This window comes from Mesocricetus auratus, unplaced genomic scaffold (assembly GCF_017639785.1).
Source record: "Mesocricetus auratus isolate SY011 unplaced genomic scaffold, BCM_Maur_2.0 Super-Scaffold_100025, whole genome shotgun sequence".
Taxonomy (NCBI): domain Eukaryota; kingdom Metazoa; phylum Chordata; class Mammalia; order Rodentia; family Cricetidae; genus Mesocricetus; species Mesocricetus auratus.
The window spans coordinates 751,332-767,438 of NW_024429206.1; the positions used below are offsets into that span (position 1 = coordinate 751,332).

The 16,107-nt window shown below is 56.1% G+C and overlaps 2 protein-coding genes across 4 annotated transcripts in view; one reads left to right on the top strand and one right to left on the bottom strand.

Annotated features, from left to right (window-relative positions):
• Positions 1 to 6,688, top strand: part of Evi5l (ecotropic viral integration site 5 like) — a 39,763-nt gene extending 33,075 nt beyond the window's left edge. For all 3 annotated transcript variants that reach the window (XM_040731056.1, XM_005085280.4, XM_013124650.3), the window contains 8 exons: positions 341 to 481; positions 1,412 to 1,540; positions 4,016 to 4,156; positions 4,264 to 4,419; positions 4,519 to 4,665; positions 4,753 to 4,848; positions 4,936 to 5,031; positions 5,203 to 6,688. In XM_040731056.1, the coding sequence (XP_040586990.1) occupies positions 341 to 481; positions 1,412 to 1,540; positions 4,016 to 4,156; positions 4,264 to 4,419; positions 4,519 to 4,665; positions 4,753 to 4,848; positions 4,936 to 5,031; positions 5,203 to 5,496 (1,200 nt within the window). In that variant the 3' untranslated portion in view covers positions 5,497 to 6,688. The remainder of the gene's footprint in view (positions 1 to 340; positions 482 to 1,411; positions 1,541 to 4,015; positions 4,157 to 4,263; positions 4,420 to 4,518; positions 4,666 to 4,752; positions 4,849 to 4,935; positions 5,032 to 5,202) is intronic.
• A 1,927-nt stretch (positions 6,689 to 8,615) lies between these two features.
• Prr36 (proline rich 36) lies at positions 8,616 to 15,807 on the bottom strand. The gene is given in 8 exon segments (XM_040731055.1): positions 8,616 to 10,166; positions 11,391 to 12,333; positions 12,336 to 13,531; positions 13,627 to 13,739; positions 14,391 to 14,493; positions 14,603 to 14,880; positions 15,159 to 15,299; positions 15,442 to 15,807. Coding segments are annotated over 7 exon segments (3,174 nt in total). The 5' UTR covers positions 15,170 to 15,299; positions 15,442 to 15,807; the 3' UTR covers positions 8,616 to 9,636.
• Between the last annotated feature and the right edge of the window lie 300 nt (positions 15,808 to 16,107).

The window sequence follows — 16,107 nt, forward strand, 5'->3', positions numbered from 1 at the left end:
GGAAGTGGCCCCAGGGAGAGGTGTATTCCACCTGGCAAACAGCCAGAGTGGGGAAGGAGCTCAAGCTTGGGCATTGGGGGTATTTGTCACTTAAGCCTGGCAGTACCTCCACAATGTCCAGTACTCCCAGGATCCTTCAGGTAGCCTGTCCTTGCCTGTCTCCACCCCCTACATCCTGAGGCCTGCTGTGGGACACCCCATTCCAGGCTCTGAGCACCAAAGGCAATGCGTGTCTCACTCTACCCCTCTTCTCATCCTCTCTGAGCCTCCCAGAGGCCAGGCCTGGGACCAAAGCAGATAGTCACGGCACCCTTTCCACCCCCATCCTCGCTGTGCTCAGGGGCAGGTGACACGGGCACAGGAGGCTGAGGAGAACTATGTCATCAAACGGGAGCTGGCAGTGGTGAGACAACAGTGTAGCTCGACAGCAGAGGACCTTCAGAAGGCACAGAGCACCATTCGGCAGCTGCAGGAACAGCAGGTACCAGGCGGGGGGCGGGAGGGGGGGCAGGACCATACCTCCCATAAGTCTATGTATCACCCTATCTTCTGGCCCTGGGGGATTAGATCTGTAATATGGATAGGGGTATCCAGAGGCTAGTGTGGGTTTGCTTCCCCTCACAGCTAACCACCTAGACCCCACAGGACAGCCTAAGATTTCCATTTCCCACCTCTGAGAAAAGAGCTATGGGACTAGGAAAAGGACGGTCAGGCCCAGAGCTGTTGTCCTCAGGCTCAAGAGGAGCACTAAAAGGAGGAGATCTCCCAGAAGAGGGTCACCTCAGGAGGCCTGGAGCCTGTCTTGACCAGGAAGAGATGCTGGCACAAAGAATCAGAGTTCCTAACAGGACAGAGGTCAGGGAATAGGGGCTGTGGCTAGAGAAGGGGGCGCCTGCCAGGGCCATATTGATGTGGTCTCCTAGAGGAATTCCCTGCCGCATCGCCAGAACAGAAAGAGAGGGTCTTGCTTTCCACCCAGAAGCTCAAAGGGAACTTCTTCCCTCCTGTCCTTCCCTGCTTTGAAGTGGGGCCTAGGGGAAGACGGGTAGAAAGGTCCCAACCCTGCCCCTGGTCCCTTACCATGCCCATATATAGGATTCCACAACTGGCCATATTACAGGAACACATGCCCTACCCACACCCGTGGTCCTGGAACTGAGTCTCAGAGGCTCTCAAAAGGCATCCCAAAGTCATGGAAAGTCCCATTCCCAGCATTCCTTCTGTGCAGCTTTTCCTGGAAAATAGCCAAGCCAGTTCCATTGCCTCCAAGTGCCATAAACAACATGGGTTCAAGCCAGGGTGCCTAAAAACTGAGACCCTCTTCCAGCCCAGGCCCTCTTGCCCACTAGCATGGAAGCTGTCCACCATACGGTAACCTCCACCAGGGACCAATGCTGTTCTTTGCCTGCAGGAAAACCCACGCCTCACAGAGGACTTTGTGTCCCACTTGGAGACAGAGCTGGAGCAGTCACGGTTACGAGAAACAGAGACTCTGGGGGCCCTTCGAGAAATGCAGGACAAGGTTCTGGACATGGAAAAGGTATGGCTGGGGAAAGAGACAAAGGTCTCAAGTGAATTTTAGAAGCTTCAAAAGCCAGGCATGGCCACATATACCAATAATCCCAGCACTGTGTCAGAGAGATGGGAGGATCTCTGGCTAGGTGGTCTTTAGACTGGTTCCAGGTTCAGTGAGAGACCCTATCCAAAGGGAATAAGACAAAGTGATGGGACAGGACCTGATATCCTCTGACCTCTTGAAACATACACACATGTGCATATCACACACACACTGAGACAGAGACAGAGAGTGCCAACAAGAAGAGGCAGCCAGGGCAACTGCCCTCAGTCAGTTAATGGTGATCAGGAGTTGGATGATGAATTTCCACGCAGAATGACAAAAGTTTTAAAGGAATTTTAGAAACAGAAGAACGGAGAGAAGCACAGTTTTTTGGTAGCAGCATTTTCTCAGGTGGGCTCTGTTTTGCTAGTGACAAACAGAGATTCACGCGGCTGGCTTCCAAGAGAAAAGGGGGGTTCCTTTTCCTTTCACTTCCTTTTATATCTACCTGTGTCAGTTTACATGTCCCCGCCCTCATGGGCGGATAGCTTTGTGGGGTTCACTCCTACACCCATGGAAGAGGAGACCTCTCCATGCTGCTTTAGAGCCCACTGCCCCCTAGGCATTGTCCCCTACACCACTCCAGTCTCCAAGCAGGGATCTAAGGGTACAGAATTTGGAACCCTCATCCCAGAGCTTCCCATGCTCATATACACAGCAGCGCAGCACAGCCCTAAGTCTCACTGTCAAATCACAATGTGTGGCAGGTTTCTTAAGCTGCCTGGGTGTCCCACCACTTCACTGTGCGTTGGGGCTAAGGTTCCAGGATACAGGGAAGGAACGGCTGATAGGGGAAGGCCCACGCCCATTAACTGGCATCTTCTCTCCCATGAAGATACTCTCCAGAGGCAAACTAAGGGCCACACTTTCCTGCCTGCAGCCCTGGAAATAGGCAAGCAGACCTGAGGGCCTCCCCAGCTGCTTTGTGAGCTGATGCAACTCAGGCTAGGATGAGTGTACATGAAGCCCCAGACTCCATCCCTAGTGCACACCTGTTACCCCAGCTCTGAGGAGATGGAAGAAGATTATCAGCCATTCCAGATGATCCTTGGCTACATAGCAAGTCTGATTTCACCCTGAGTTACCTGAGATTATGTCTAAACAAGCAAACAAACAAACAAAATAAAAACTACAACAAAACTCTCCTGGGAGCTGCCACAAAGTCCTTGATGTTGAGAAAAACCCCTCTCTCAACATCAGCTATTGCTATGTAAGGCCAGAAGCCTCAGCCCTATCAACACACCTCCTCCACACAGGAGGGAAATGTGCCCAGCCTAGACCCTGTCTTGTGGCCCACACGCAGACCTAAACAAGGGTCAGTAAGGACCAGGCCTACCAAGTTATGTCATGGGCACCACCACACTCCCAACCATTGGGCCCTGTCCACACAAGGACAGAATAGAGGCTGGTCCCAGGCCTGTCTGCTTTTGGAAATGCTCCAGGCCATGTTGTTAGTTGGTTTTTGTTTTGTTTTGTTTTGTTTTCTCCTTCCTCTTTGGCTCTTTTGGGAGGCCTTCCACCCAGCTCCCAAATAAACCACACAGTCTTTTCTTACTTATAAATGCCTGGCCTTACCTTGACTCATTTCTAGCCAGCTTTTCTTAACTTGCCTCTGGACTTTTACCTTCCTGTTTCTGTGTATCTTTTCTTTCCTTCTTGTTCGGTGTCTGGCTCTATGACTGGCCTCTTTTCTTGCTTCCTTCATCTCCCTTGCTTCCTGATCCCTCCTTTTCTCCTGTTTATTCTCTGCCTGCCAGTCCCTCCTATCATTTCTCCTGCCTTGCTATTGGCTGTTCAGCTCATTATTAGATCAATCAGGTGTTTTATGTAGGTAAAGTAACACAGCTTCACAGAGTTAAACAAATGCAACAGAAAAGAACCCAACACATCTTTGCATCATTACACACACAAATGTCCCCCAGCATAAACGAATGTAACACACCTTAAAATAATATTCCACAAGGCCAGGTCTGAGAGAGCCCTTACTGATGTAGTTCTCAGGACTGGTGGTGGGTCCTGAAAAGGTTGAATATCGGAGCTAAGAGCAGACCTGCACTACCCTAGCTGCCCCAGAGTGCGTTATGTAATAAACAGTAATGTTTACAGGAGACCACAGTTTAAGGGGGTTTCCCAAGGACAGACTTGAGAGAGAGTAGATGCTGTTTTTGCACCCATTTTGCAGATAATGAACCTTGGCTATGGTTACACATGAGGGTCCTCTTCCCCTGGGCTTAGTCCCTGCTCCCTTGGGTGTGCTGTAGACGAGGGTGCCATCGTCCCTTCATCAGCTGCCTCAGGCAGAAAAAGATCCCAGGAAAGGTCAGAGGCATGACTTCTGTGGCTTAGGCATGGAGTTACAGTGGCTTTCCTGGTTCCTCATTTCCTGTCTCCCTGCAGAGAAACAGCTCACTGCCAGATGAGAACAATGTAGCCAGGCTCCAAGAGGAGCTTAAGGCGCTCAAGGTGCGGGAGGGCGAGGCTGTAGCCTCCGCGCGGGAGTTGAAATCGCAGCTGCAGGAACTCTCGGACACCTGGCAGGTGAGGCCGGGTGGTGAGGGCGTCCCTTGCAGGGAGTGCCTGGAGCAGCTGGTGGGCTCATCGGAAAACAAGACTGGTCTCTAGAACCCCTTCGCCCTTCCTTCTAGGCCCATCTTTCCCGCGGTGGCCGCTGGAAGGAGTCGCCCCGGAAGCTGGTCCTGGGCGAGCTACAGGACGAGCTCATGACCGTGCGTTTACGCGAGGCACAGGCCCTGGCCGATGGCCGCGAATGGCGGCAGCGCGTGGTGGAATTGGAAACGCAGGTAGGCCATGCCTGCGCGGGGACAGGAAGCCCCACAGCGGACCCATTGAGCAAATTGTGACCACCCCCTCCTGCTGCTGTGCCCTCGGGTCCTTTCCAGGACAACATCCACCGCAACCTGTTGAACCGTGTGGAAGCGGAACGTGCGGCCCTGCAGGAGAAGCTGCAGTACCTAGCGGCGCAGAACAAGGGACTCCAGACTCAGCTCAGCGAAAGCCGCCGCAAGCAGGCGGAGGCTGAGTGCAAGGTGCAGCCCCTGCCGGACCCCACGACCCCACCTGCGACCTTGCCACCTCCTTAACCCAACCGCTGTATGCCCCCACCCCCATTTCAGAGCAAGGAGGAAGTGATGGCGGTGCGCCTTCGGGAGGCCGATAGCATGGCCGCAGTGGCGGAGATGAGGCAGCGCATCGCAGAGCTGGAGATCCAGGTGAGCCGAAGGAGCTGGAAAGAGGGTGGTCCCCCTGGGCTGGCCATGCTCTCTGACCGACCGCCAGTACTCCGGTCTTACCGGCAGCGGGAGGAGGGCCGCATCCAGGGCCAGCTGAACCACTCGGATTCCTCACAGTACATCCGTGAGCTGAAGGACCAGATCGAGGAACTGAAGGCCGAGGTGAGAGCATGGGATGTTGGCGACAGGCCAGACTCTGGTTCAGGGACCCGGATGAAGCATGAAGCTAGGAGGGCAAGGGAGGAGGGCGCCTGATGGCCGGGCTTTTGTGTGGGTACATCAGTCTACATCTCCAATGCGCGGGTGCCCCCTCCCCCTCCCCGCGCACCCCAGGTGCGGCTGCTGAAAGGCCCACCAACCTTCGAGGACCCACTGGCTTTCGATGGGCTTAGCCTGACACGGCACCTGGACGAGGACTCTCTACCATCTTCTGACGAAGAGCTGCTGGGCGTGGGTGTGGGCGTGGGCGTGGGCGCAGCCCTGCAGGACCCACTCTACCCTCTGTCACCCCGGGACGCACGCTTCTTCCGACGTCTGGAAAGGCCAGCCAAAGACAGTGAAGGTAGCTCAGACAGCGATGCCGACGAGCTGGCCACGCCTTATAGCAACCAAGGCCTGGACAACTGAGGCTGGGGGCCCACTCTCTGGGAGCCTGGAGGCCGCAACCACCGCTTGCCAGGAGAGGGCAGCAGTCAGTGACCTTGCTGCTTCGAAGTACTAAAAGTCTGTGCCACCATGGCTTCCGCCAACCGTGGGCCAGGTGGAGGAGCAGCACAGAGGGCAGGGCCTACTGGCAGGCACGTCCTACATAGCAGTGTTCACCCGTTTTGGTCCATACCGTCCAGGCCCTACCGAGTTCAAGGGGTGCCTAGACTTGGAGGGTGTTGCTCTCCTGATATGGACAAGGGCCGAAAGTGCAGAGGTCCCAGGACTTGCTAAGCAGGAAGCTTCCTCCTCCCAGTCGGCTTTCCTTTGGGACAAGGGTGGCCCTGCTGGGTGGGGCCCAGGAGCTGCAGTGGGTCTGAGGAAGGAGGGGCAACTTGGATTGGATATTTGCACCCCAGGACAGGCTCTCTGGACACAGTGATTTTGAACAGCCAGCCCCTTGCCACCAGGGTCAGATGACCAGGCTAGGCTTTTCTGCCTGGTGCGGGCATCACGACCCCTGCAGCAGAAACCAAAGTCCCCCGCATCCTGTGTACAGGGCCACCTGGGGTGTGAGTAGTCAGTGGGAACCAGCTCAGGATTGGGCAGTGGCCCCCCACTCCCTAGTGCTGCAGAAGCTGCAAAGAAGAGACCCTTACCCCAGAGCCCCCATCCTCCCCTGGGGAATAGTAATACCACACGTGTTGGCTGGCTGTGGAAGAGAACCCCTTCCCTAGGAGTTCTCAGCCTCAGTCCTCTTGTTCCTGACCCCACTTCTGGCCAGAGTTTCCCAGTCAGAGTTACCTCCCTTATCTTGAAGTGTTTCCGTGGTCTCTGCCCAGTCAGAGTTTAGAATGGTGCCAAAGTCCATCGATGCTCCCAGGCTCCTCTATCCCTCACCCCTGCATCTTGGGACCCTGGGGGCTGACCCCCTCTCAGTGCTCCTAGAGCGTCAGGTAGAGTGGCGTCCCAAGCTATCCCTGGGTGCTTCCTGGGTGGCCCACTCTTTAAGTGTTAAAAAGCCTGGGGGCCGGGGCAGGGTACCCTGAGGAGGCCCTCTATGTGCCCCTCATGTGCCCCTCCACACTGCCCACCACCATTTTGCACACTGCCTGTTCACACTCCATGTCTCCCAGGCAGGAAAGATGGAAAATAAAGTGTATTTACACAGTCACAAGGGTTGCTGAGTGGAGGCAAAGGGCTGGGAGGACCACAGTAAGAAGGTGCTGAACCCCATCCGTATGTTCTGGAAGGTCAAAGATGAATGCAGTGGCTAGTCTATGTGAGAAAGGATGGAGAGAGGGTTTGAGCCTTGCCTAATCCAAAGGCCAGTTTCAGGAAGAACTGGTTCCAGTGATGTCCATGCAGTGGAGACTTGAGGCTAGTGGAGTGTATCCTGTGCCTGCCTCTATGGAGTCTCTGCTGCCATGGGAATGGGTGCTGAGGGGTTGGGGTGAACTGCCATTAATGTAATGCCAAAGTAGTCAACCTGAGCAGAAAAATCAAAAAGGCTTCCTGGAGGAGGCAGCATGAGAGGTTTCCCTGAGGGCAAAAGCACAAAGGCCAGTTGCCATGGGAACTAAAGGGAGAGGGGGGACCATCGTCTGGGGAGGAGCCAGAATATCCTGGAAGAAGGAACAGGTCTTGGGTGTGTGGTTGAGACCAGGAAGATGGTGTGAGACTGCTCCAGTCAGGATCTGAGTTTGGGCTTGAACTGAGGGCAGGGCGGGCCCCTGGAGAAGGCTGAGAAGACAGCCTATTGAATGGGAAACCCCCTACTGAGGATCAGTGACCAGGCCAGTGCATCAAAGGGCAAACTGAGTCAGGCAATGGGGACATTGCATTGGAGGGTTGTCTGAGAGAGGAGTACCCAGGGTTAGCTCCAGCTGGTGGCTGGGGAGGGGTAAGTATGGCCAAGGGCACTTAAAGACAACTCTTTACTGCCAATGGCACTGAGCGACTGGACACAACACTGACTCCATGTCTGAGTAGCTGAGTCCCCTACAAATGCTCCCATTCATCCCACTCCCACAGATCTAATACCGATACCTGTCACTATGCCTACTGCTCCCGTGGGGCCACTAATCATCCACACACTCCTGTTCCCAAGCTGACTCCCAGAGCTGGGGCCTGACAATGAGGAAAAGTCCTCACAGAAGTTGCCCTTAAGGTCCTAACTGTCCAGTGTTGAGTCAGCTTTTTGCTGGGCATGGTGGCATCTTTAATCCCAGCACTCGGAAGGCAGAGGCAGGCGGATCTGCGTTCCAAGCCAACCTGTTCTACTGAGCGAGTTCCTGGCCAGTCACAACTACACAGAGAAACCCTGTTTTGGGGGGAGGGGTCAGCTTTCAGCTCTTGACATCTGGGAACAAGGATATCTGGGGTTCCCTCCAGGGCTCAGCTAGAGAAGAAATCTGGCTTGCCCCAAATCTCAGTGCTAGAGTGCAGCACATCTGCCCACCCCAACAACAGAGTTCAACAGAGGTAGCAGTGGCCCTCTGAGATGGGACCCTTTTCTCTTTGGACTGTAAGCGAGGAGGTGGCTGCTTCAGGATGAGGACAGAGAACTTAGTTGTCTGTGCCTGGCAAGTACCTGACTACAGAGTAAGTAAGGGGGCCCAAAACAGGGCACCGCCATTTTGACTCCCACAGTGTTAGTGCCAAGCAGGAGATCCTTGGACAGTAGCATTCTAGAGGGAATGTCATGCAGGGGCACTTGGAGAGAGAGAGAGAGAGAGAGAGAGAGAGAGAGAGCCTTGCCTGAGGTTAGGGCCTCTAGGGACAGGTTGATGGCTGCGAGGTGGAAAGCAATTCTGGTTGGAAGACTTGAGTGAAGATGGCAACTGAGGAGAATTCATGAGATCATGAGATCATCTGCAGTAAGAGAAGGTGATGATACACAGAGTGGCATGGTGTCAGTCAGCTCCTAGGTCTTCTGCACACGCGCACACACACCCCTCCAGGTATAGTCCACTCCAGTCCTACGTTTGTAGAAGTTCTTTCTGCAAACCTGGGAGAGTTGCTGCCTCCTTGGTGAAAGGAGAGGGAGATTATCTCCGTTTATTTTTCTTTAACTGATAAAAATTCCTTGAGGAGCAATGTAAGGGAGAAAGGATTTATTGTGGCTCACACTTCAGGGTACAGTCTGTCACTGTGGGGAAGTCCAGGCAACCGTAGCTGGAAGCCATACAGTCACAAAGAGCAGCGAATGCACACTGCTGCCCAGCTCTCTGCTCACACAGTCCAGGGTCCCAGCCCAGGAGTGGTGCCACCCACAATGGGTAGATGTTTTCCACCTCAGCCCAAGCACGCATGCCAAGAGGCCTGCCTTTTCAGGTGACTTCTACAATTTTCAACTTGACACTGCCCATCGCAGAGGGAGGAGGTATCAACTGAAGTCAAGGACTCGCCATTCCTCTCCACTGGAGTTCATCCTCCAGGTCCAACTCTCAAGCATGAAAGAGAAGGGGTGCACACAGGACAAAGGGACTGTAGCAAGGGGTACCCAGGGTAAGAAGAGCTTTGGTGGCTCCCCGTCAGGTCACCAGCTCATCCACTAAGGCCTTCCTGATCCTAACGGTTTTATTACAAGTGAGACCCAGAGGAGCACAAGGCCATTGTAGGCTCTGTCTCACCAGCCTCCTTACTGTAAAAAGTGTCACACGGTTAAGCCACAACTCCAACTTAGGCATACCCAGCAGCCTGGTGTAGCCTGGTCCTTCAAACTGTGTGGCCCTTTCCCAGTTCCTATCACCACGGCTCACAGGCACCAGCATCTCTGGTTTTACTGCAAACAAGGCTACTGATACGAGAGACTTCGTCGACTGGACATAGGGTGTGGTGTGGCTCCTTAGAGAAGGACAGTCAGTGACTTAGGTTAAAGAGAAGCTCAAATGAAAGGCCTAGCCCTAAGTGTGGGTGCATTCCAAGCTTAAGCCAAGGAAGAATAGGGACATGGCCTGACCCCAACGACAGGGTAAACAAGACAGGTAAATGACAAACAAAAAAATCAATCCATCCAGTTGTCTGGGGAAGTGGGAGACTAAGACAAAAGAGGTGTAACCAGAGGGGTGGATTCTAAAGCCATATATGTGTGTGTGGTGAGCAGGGCTGGGGTCTGGCTCAGTGAAAAGTCTCCACTTCCACTACAGTCCAATCGCCCTGTGGGGAAGCCACGTCATCCGGGGAGAAGCTGGTGACTGAAGTGATACTGGCACGTGACTCGTCCAGGGGAGACAGCAATTCGGCCCAGCGGCCCAATTCGGCATCGCTGAGCGGAGCCCGGGATCCCCCCGGGACACCGCCAGCCCCTGCGCCTCCTGAACCACCTTCGCTGCCTGCAGCTGCACCCTCGGCTGCAGCTAGCAGCAGTGTCCGGCTCAGCAGGTGCTGCACGACGCTCGCCTGCAGCGCCCCTAGCGGCAGCTCACCCAGGCGAGCCGACTTTGGGCTTCTCGAGGATGCTCCTGAACCCGCCACAGCAGTAGTCTTCCCACCGCCAGAGCCAGGCCTTGGCTCTGGCTCCGGCTCCGGTTCCGGTTCTAGGGATCCAGGGGTAGGGGCCACCGACTCCGGTCCTTCAGCTTCGTAGATGGTGCACAGGCCGTCAGAGGAGCCGGGGCAGGCTGCGGGAGGCCACGGCAGGGGAACTCCTGTAAGAACAGAAGTGGGAACCAGCGAGATTGGCTCAATGGGTAAGGGCGCTTGCCACCAAGCCTGACAACCAGCGTTTGCTCCCGAGCCTTCGTAGAGCAGGAGGGAAGGAACCAACTCCCATAAGTTGTCTGACCTTGACATCGGCGCTGTGACACATGAGCTCGCACAAATGTTCAAGCAAGTGAATAAATAAAAATTCATGATGTGAAAAAAAATTAAGAACCAGCAGGGGGCTGGAGAGATGGCTCCGTGGTCAAGGACACTAGTTGCCCTTTCAAGAGACCTAGGTGCAGCCGGGCGTTGGTGGCGCACGCCTTTAATCCCAGCACTCGGGAGGCTGAGGCAAGCGGATCTCTGTGAGTTCGAGTCCAGCCTGGTCTACAGAGCTAGTTCCTGGACAGCCTCCAAAACAATACAGAGAAATCCTGTCTCGAAAAACCAAAAAAGAAAAAAAAAAAGGTTAGAGAGATGGTTCATCGGGTAAGGCACTTGCCACTAAGCCTGAAGGCATGAGTTCAACCCACTGGTAAGGTGAGAACTGAATTATGTAAATTGACTGACTTCCACAAGTGCACCAAAGGAGTGCATACCCACAAAGAGATGCAATATGAATAAATGTGATTTTAAGGATGTGGGGCTGGAGAGGAGGCTCAGAGCTATAAAGAACAAGCGCTGCATGCTGGAGAGATGGCTCAGCCCTTACAGGCTAGACTCCACCAAAAATATAAGAACAAGCACTGCTCTTTCAAAGACCTGAGTTCGGTTCTAAGCACGCATTTCAAGTCGCTCACAATCGCCTGTAACTCAGAGCCACACACAAACATACACATATATAAATAAAAATAAATCTTAAAAAAAGAGAGAGAAGAGGTTGCAAGATGAGTAAAGGCGCTTGCAGTGGCGCACGACTTTAATCCCAGCACTCGGGAGGCAGAGGCAGGCGGATCTCTGTGAGTTCGAGGCCGGGCTGGTCCGACAGCCTCCAAAACAACACAGAGAAACCCTGTCTCCTAAACCAAAAAAAAAAAAAAAAAAAAAAAAAAGGCGCTTGCAACCTGCCTGACGACCTCGTAACTCACATGGTGGCAAGAGAATACACTTTCTCTGACTTCCACGCACATAAACACACACAAAATAAATATAAAATGTAAATAAGAAAAGACCAGATAAGGAGCTTGACGACTCCTTGGGAAGCTCTGCCCGGAGCCTGGAATCCTTACCTGGAGCGCCTCGTATTGCCAACGGTGGAGCAGGACCTCGACTCCAGGAGGCCGGGTGGCAGGCCGCTAGCTCCGCGTCGGCGGCCGGGGACACTGTGGCGCAGCCCTCGGGCCCGCTGTCGTAGCCGCGGAGCTCCTCCGGGGTGCTCGTGGCGCTGCTGCTGTGGCCTGCCAGGTCCGGGCCACTCAGTGTACTGGACGGGCTTCGCGAGGGTGGCGGCGGCGGGGCAGGGGCCAGCGACAGGGTCAGCCGTGGACTTGAGATCGGGACATCCGGACCTGGGGTCGGGGGTCGACGAGGGGCTTGCAGCGGGGGTGAGGCGGGAGGAGAGGGAGGCTGAACAAGGGGCGAGGTCAGGCCCGGAGAGGCCTGCGGAGGGGGCGTGGTCAGGGGAGAGGGCGGGGTCTGCAGCGGAGGCAAAGCCAAGAGGGGAACCTGCAGGGGAGGCGCCTCTGCGGCCAGAGGGGAGGTGGGAGCCTGCAGAGAGGGCAAAGCCAGAGAAGAGGGCGCCTGCGGAGGGGGTGAAGTCAGAGGAGTGGGCGAGCCCAGCGAAGGTGGGGCTTCTGGTGGGGGAGTTGCCACTGGAGACGGAGGTGAGGGCGAGGGAGAAAGAGGGTCCTCCAGAGGAGGCGAGGCAGGCGGGGAGAGAAGAGCTGGCAGAGGGGGTGAGGTCGGGGACGAGGGGAGAGGCAAAGGGTATGTAGCCAGAGAAGGCGCCTGCAAAGGAGGCGAAGGGGGAGAGGGTGCCTGCATAGGGGGTGTAGGCAGGAAAGAAGGCGAGGCCTGCAGAGGGGGCGAGCCCAGAGGGAGTGCCGCCGAGAGCGGGGACGAGGCCAAAGGAGGAGGCGTGGCCTGCTGGGGCGACGAGGGCAGGGAGGGTGTCGAGGTCAACAAAGAGGCCTGGGAAGCGGGCAGAATCAGAGATGGTGGGAGCTTCAGGGGGAGGCGTGGCCACGGGAGAGGGGGGACCGTGCAGAGGTGGTGAGGAGGGGGGGAGAGGAAGACACGGGAGGAGAAAAGGCCAGCAGCAGGGTGTCTTGCGAAGGGGGCGTGGTTAGATTACAGGGCGTGGCCTGGAGGAGGGGCGGAGAGACAGAAAAGTTGGCAGGGGAAGGGGCCGTGGTTAGAGTGGACAGGGTCGACCGAGAGCCTTCGACAAGGGGAGTAGGCTGATTCTGCGGAGAAACTGGCAGAGAAGGAAGGACTTGTGGAGGGGGCGTGGCTAGAGGTGGAGGCGTGGCTAGAGGGAGAGGCGCAGGTGAGAAAGGCGTGGCCAAGAGAGTCTCCTCCGGGAGCGAAGCTGAAGGAACCTGGTTGCAGGGCATACTCTGTGTAAGGGGTGAAAGGGATGGAGAGATTGCAGCCTTTGGTGGGGGTGAGTCAGAGGCCTCTTCAGTACCCAGATTTGGGGGCGGAACTTGCAAAGGGGGCGTGGCTGGCGGAGAAGGGAGGTTCTGCAGAGAAAGCTGGGGAGGTGATGGCGGGCAGTTTATGGCCTGCGAATCGGCTGTGGCCTGGGTGGAGGGCTGTGCCTGGAGTTGAAGTGAAGCAGGTAGAGGCGGGGTGGCAGGTGGAGAGGGAGGGAGCGTGGTCTCCAACGGATCCTCTGGGGCCTGGACGCAGGAAGCCTGTGTTGTGGCGGCTCCAGGTGGAGCGGTGGGCGTGACTGAAGCCTGAGTTGCGGTGGCTGCAGGTGGAGCTGCGGGAGTGGCTGAAGATGGAGCAGAAAGCAGGCTCTGTGCAGACGCTCTGTCCTTCCTCGGGACTGTGGTCTGGGGTGGGCGCAGAGCTTGCTGCCCTTTCGATTTGAGCAGAGAGGTGTGCACAGGAGCCCGGGGGATTACACGCGGAGAGACCCCAGAGCGGGCTGGGGAGAGCTGAGGGGTAGCACTGGAGCTCAGGGAACGGGAGGCCGGCTTCTGCAGGCTGCCACCAGCGGCAGAGCGCCTCCTGAAGGCTGGGCTCAGCTCCGTGGCACTGGGTTCTGCTGTATTGCTCACAGGTTTCCTGGGTGCCTCGGTGGTCGGGGGACGCTGCCGGGCTGCGGGAACTAGTCGAGGAATTCCCACCTCTGTAGCCGGGGCCTTGGACCGACGAGTGATGGCAGGAGAGGGGCTTCCTGACGCGGGCCCTAAGGAATCTACAGACAAAACAAAAATCCAAAAGAAACATGGGTACCCGAGGCTGGTTGTCATCAAAGACTGACAGAAAGCTGCTTGTCTCCAGGTCGCATACCTCTTCGTGTTCCAGAGCTCAGAGTATTCCTTTTGGGTGCCTCTGTAGCTTTACCTCTGACCACAGGCTCCTTAGCCGGGGGCTGGAGTCCCTTCTGGACAACAGGGCCTGGTCTGGGAACAGGAGTACCAGCCATTGTTGGTATTGCACATTCCCTACCTGTGAGTTGCTTGCCTCCTGCGACCCAACCAATGACGGCTTTTGCCCAATTTGAGCCATGATCTGCAAGTGTTGTTGAGCTAACTTGTGTGAAATATTTTTGGGTATGTGTGTGCACATGTGTGTACCATTGTGCTAACCCATGCATGCACATGTGGGTACCAGAAGTAAACACTGGCATCTAGTTGGATTGTTTCTATGCCTTATTTTGCATTCTGTTTTATTTAGTATCACTATGTAGACCAGGCTGACCTCAAACTCACTGAGGTCCATATGCTTCTGGCTTCTGAGGGCTGGGATCAACAGCAAGTGCCAGCACACCCGGAAATTTGGGGGGAAAGGATCTCTCCCTGAAGCTGCAGCTTGAGGCTTCCTCTGTCAAGCACCAGGAACACACCTCCCCCACCTCCCATTCCCATCCAGGGCTCGATACAGGCTTTTACATGGGTGCTAGAGTTTCTAACTCAGGTCCTCACATTTATGCAACAAGCATTTATCACACTGAGCCGCATTCCCAGCTCACTCTTGTGCAATATCAAGGAACCAGACTGCTAAACTAGCCCTTGCTTGGGGGAATTAAGGAGTTAGGGGAATTGGCATAGTACCTGGTGATCCCACCGCTGGCTCGCCCAGGGCTAGTAATAGAACCCTGGCCAGAGATCTTCACAGGGACCCTCTCTCCTTTCCCAGAAGTTGGGGGCCTAGAGGCTTCGGAAGGAAGACAAAATCAGTGGTATTTCTGAAAAAGGGGAGTATCCGAGAAGGAAGAGGGAAGGTGAGCGGTGAGAAGATGGGAGTCACAAATGAAGCTGAGTACCTGGGCTTCGAGGACCTGCCCCCGTGCTGCGCGCTGGTGCCCCTTGAACAGCGGTCTGTGGAAGAGCCGCCTTGCCAGCGCCCGCGGCTCGCTCCACCAGGGGCCTTCTCCCCATAGCTCCGTTTGCTTCCAGCACTTTAAGGGCAGCGGTGGTTACAGGGGGAGGAGGTCGTGGGGATCCTGGAGGAGGCCTGGGGCTCAGAGGGCCAGGAGGTCGTGAAGCTGGCATCCGCGGGGTGGCTCCTGCCTTAACCCTATCTCTCTTGTCCATGTCGCTCCTGATGAGGGAGACAGAAGGATCAACATCCCAGGTCCTGAACCACCCACTTTAAACCAGCCTGGCGCCTCCCGGTGCATCCTCCAGGATCGCCACCGATGGGTGCTACACCTCATCCTCAAGAGCCTCAGTTTGCTCTCCTTCCAACCACCCACACCTGCTCACCAACCCGGCCGCTCAGTGTTGTCCTCAAGCCCCACTGCCACCTCCATTCCCCAAAGCTGACGCCCTGTTCGCGTTCCCCCCACCGCACCCACGCCCGAGCCTCGGCCTTCTTACAAGAACAACATCCATGCCCCTACCCCTCGCCTCTCGGAGACCCGAATGACCAGTCCCCCAAACAGGGCTTCCTGATTCAGGGTCCTCCGAGTGCACACCGAGTAGGATTCACCAGAGTCCTTCTCCAGGTTCCCCAGGCACCTGCAGGGAGAAAAAGAGTGGCCTCGTTGCCCGCGAACGGCTCCGGGAGACAAAGAGCTGCTTCCCGGCCCCGACCCCTCCCCCAGCCCGGTCCCCTAAGCCAGCAATCTGCCCGCTCCACCTGCTCACACGACGCGCTCACCTACGCCTCTGGCCACGAGCCGCTCCACGCAGGGTCGCCTGGGGTGGGGCTGGGCCGAAGCAGCAGTGGCGGGGAGCAGCTAGAAGGCAAGGGGAGGGGGCTGCAGGCGACAGTGCCTGGGGAGCCTGGCCGCGGCCCCGCCCCTCAGCCGCGGGCGGGGAGAGCCCAGGATGCGCGCGCGCTCTCGATCCAGAGCCGGGAACGCGCCGAGGGGGGCGAAAGAAGAGGCGTGCGGCCTCCCTGAGACCACTTCGGTGGAGGCCTATTTCAGTGGCTCTGTCCAACGATCACAGACTTAAACAGAGATGCTTAGTAGGGAAATGCCTTGAAGACCCTCACAGTCCCCGACTCAAGCTCTTGCACCTGCTCCTTCTCAAGCACTTGGAGACCAACATTCTCCTGGACAGGGATAGGCTGGGCCTTGGCAACCAGTTGGGCGGGATCACCGTGCCTCTGGCCCACCAACCAATCCAGCCACTCTGTGTCCTCCAGTCCCCGAGTCCCCCTCCCCACCTTGAACTTGACGACTATGGAGGCTAGATAGCCCTGGGATGTCTGGGCCAGTGCACCTTTCTTGTAACCCCGACTTTTCTCACACCCTATAAAACCCCTTACCTGCCGCGGGTTGGTGGGGGTTGCTGGAGAATGCGAACCCTGGGAGTTAAT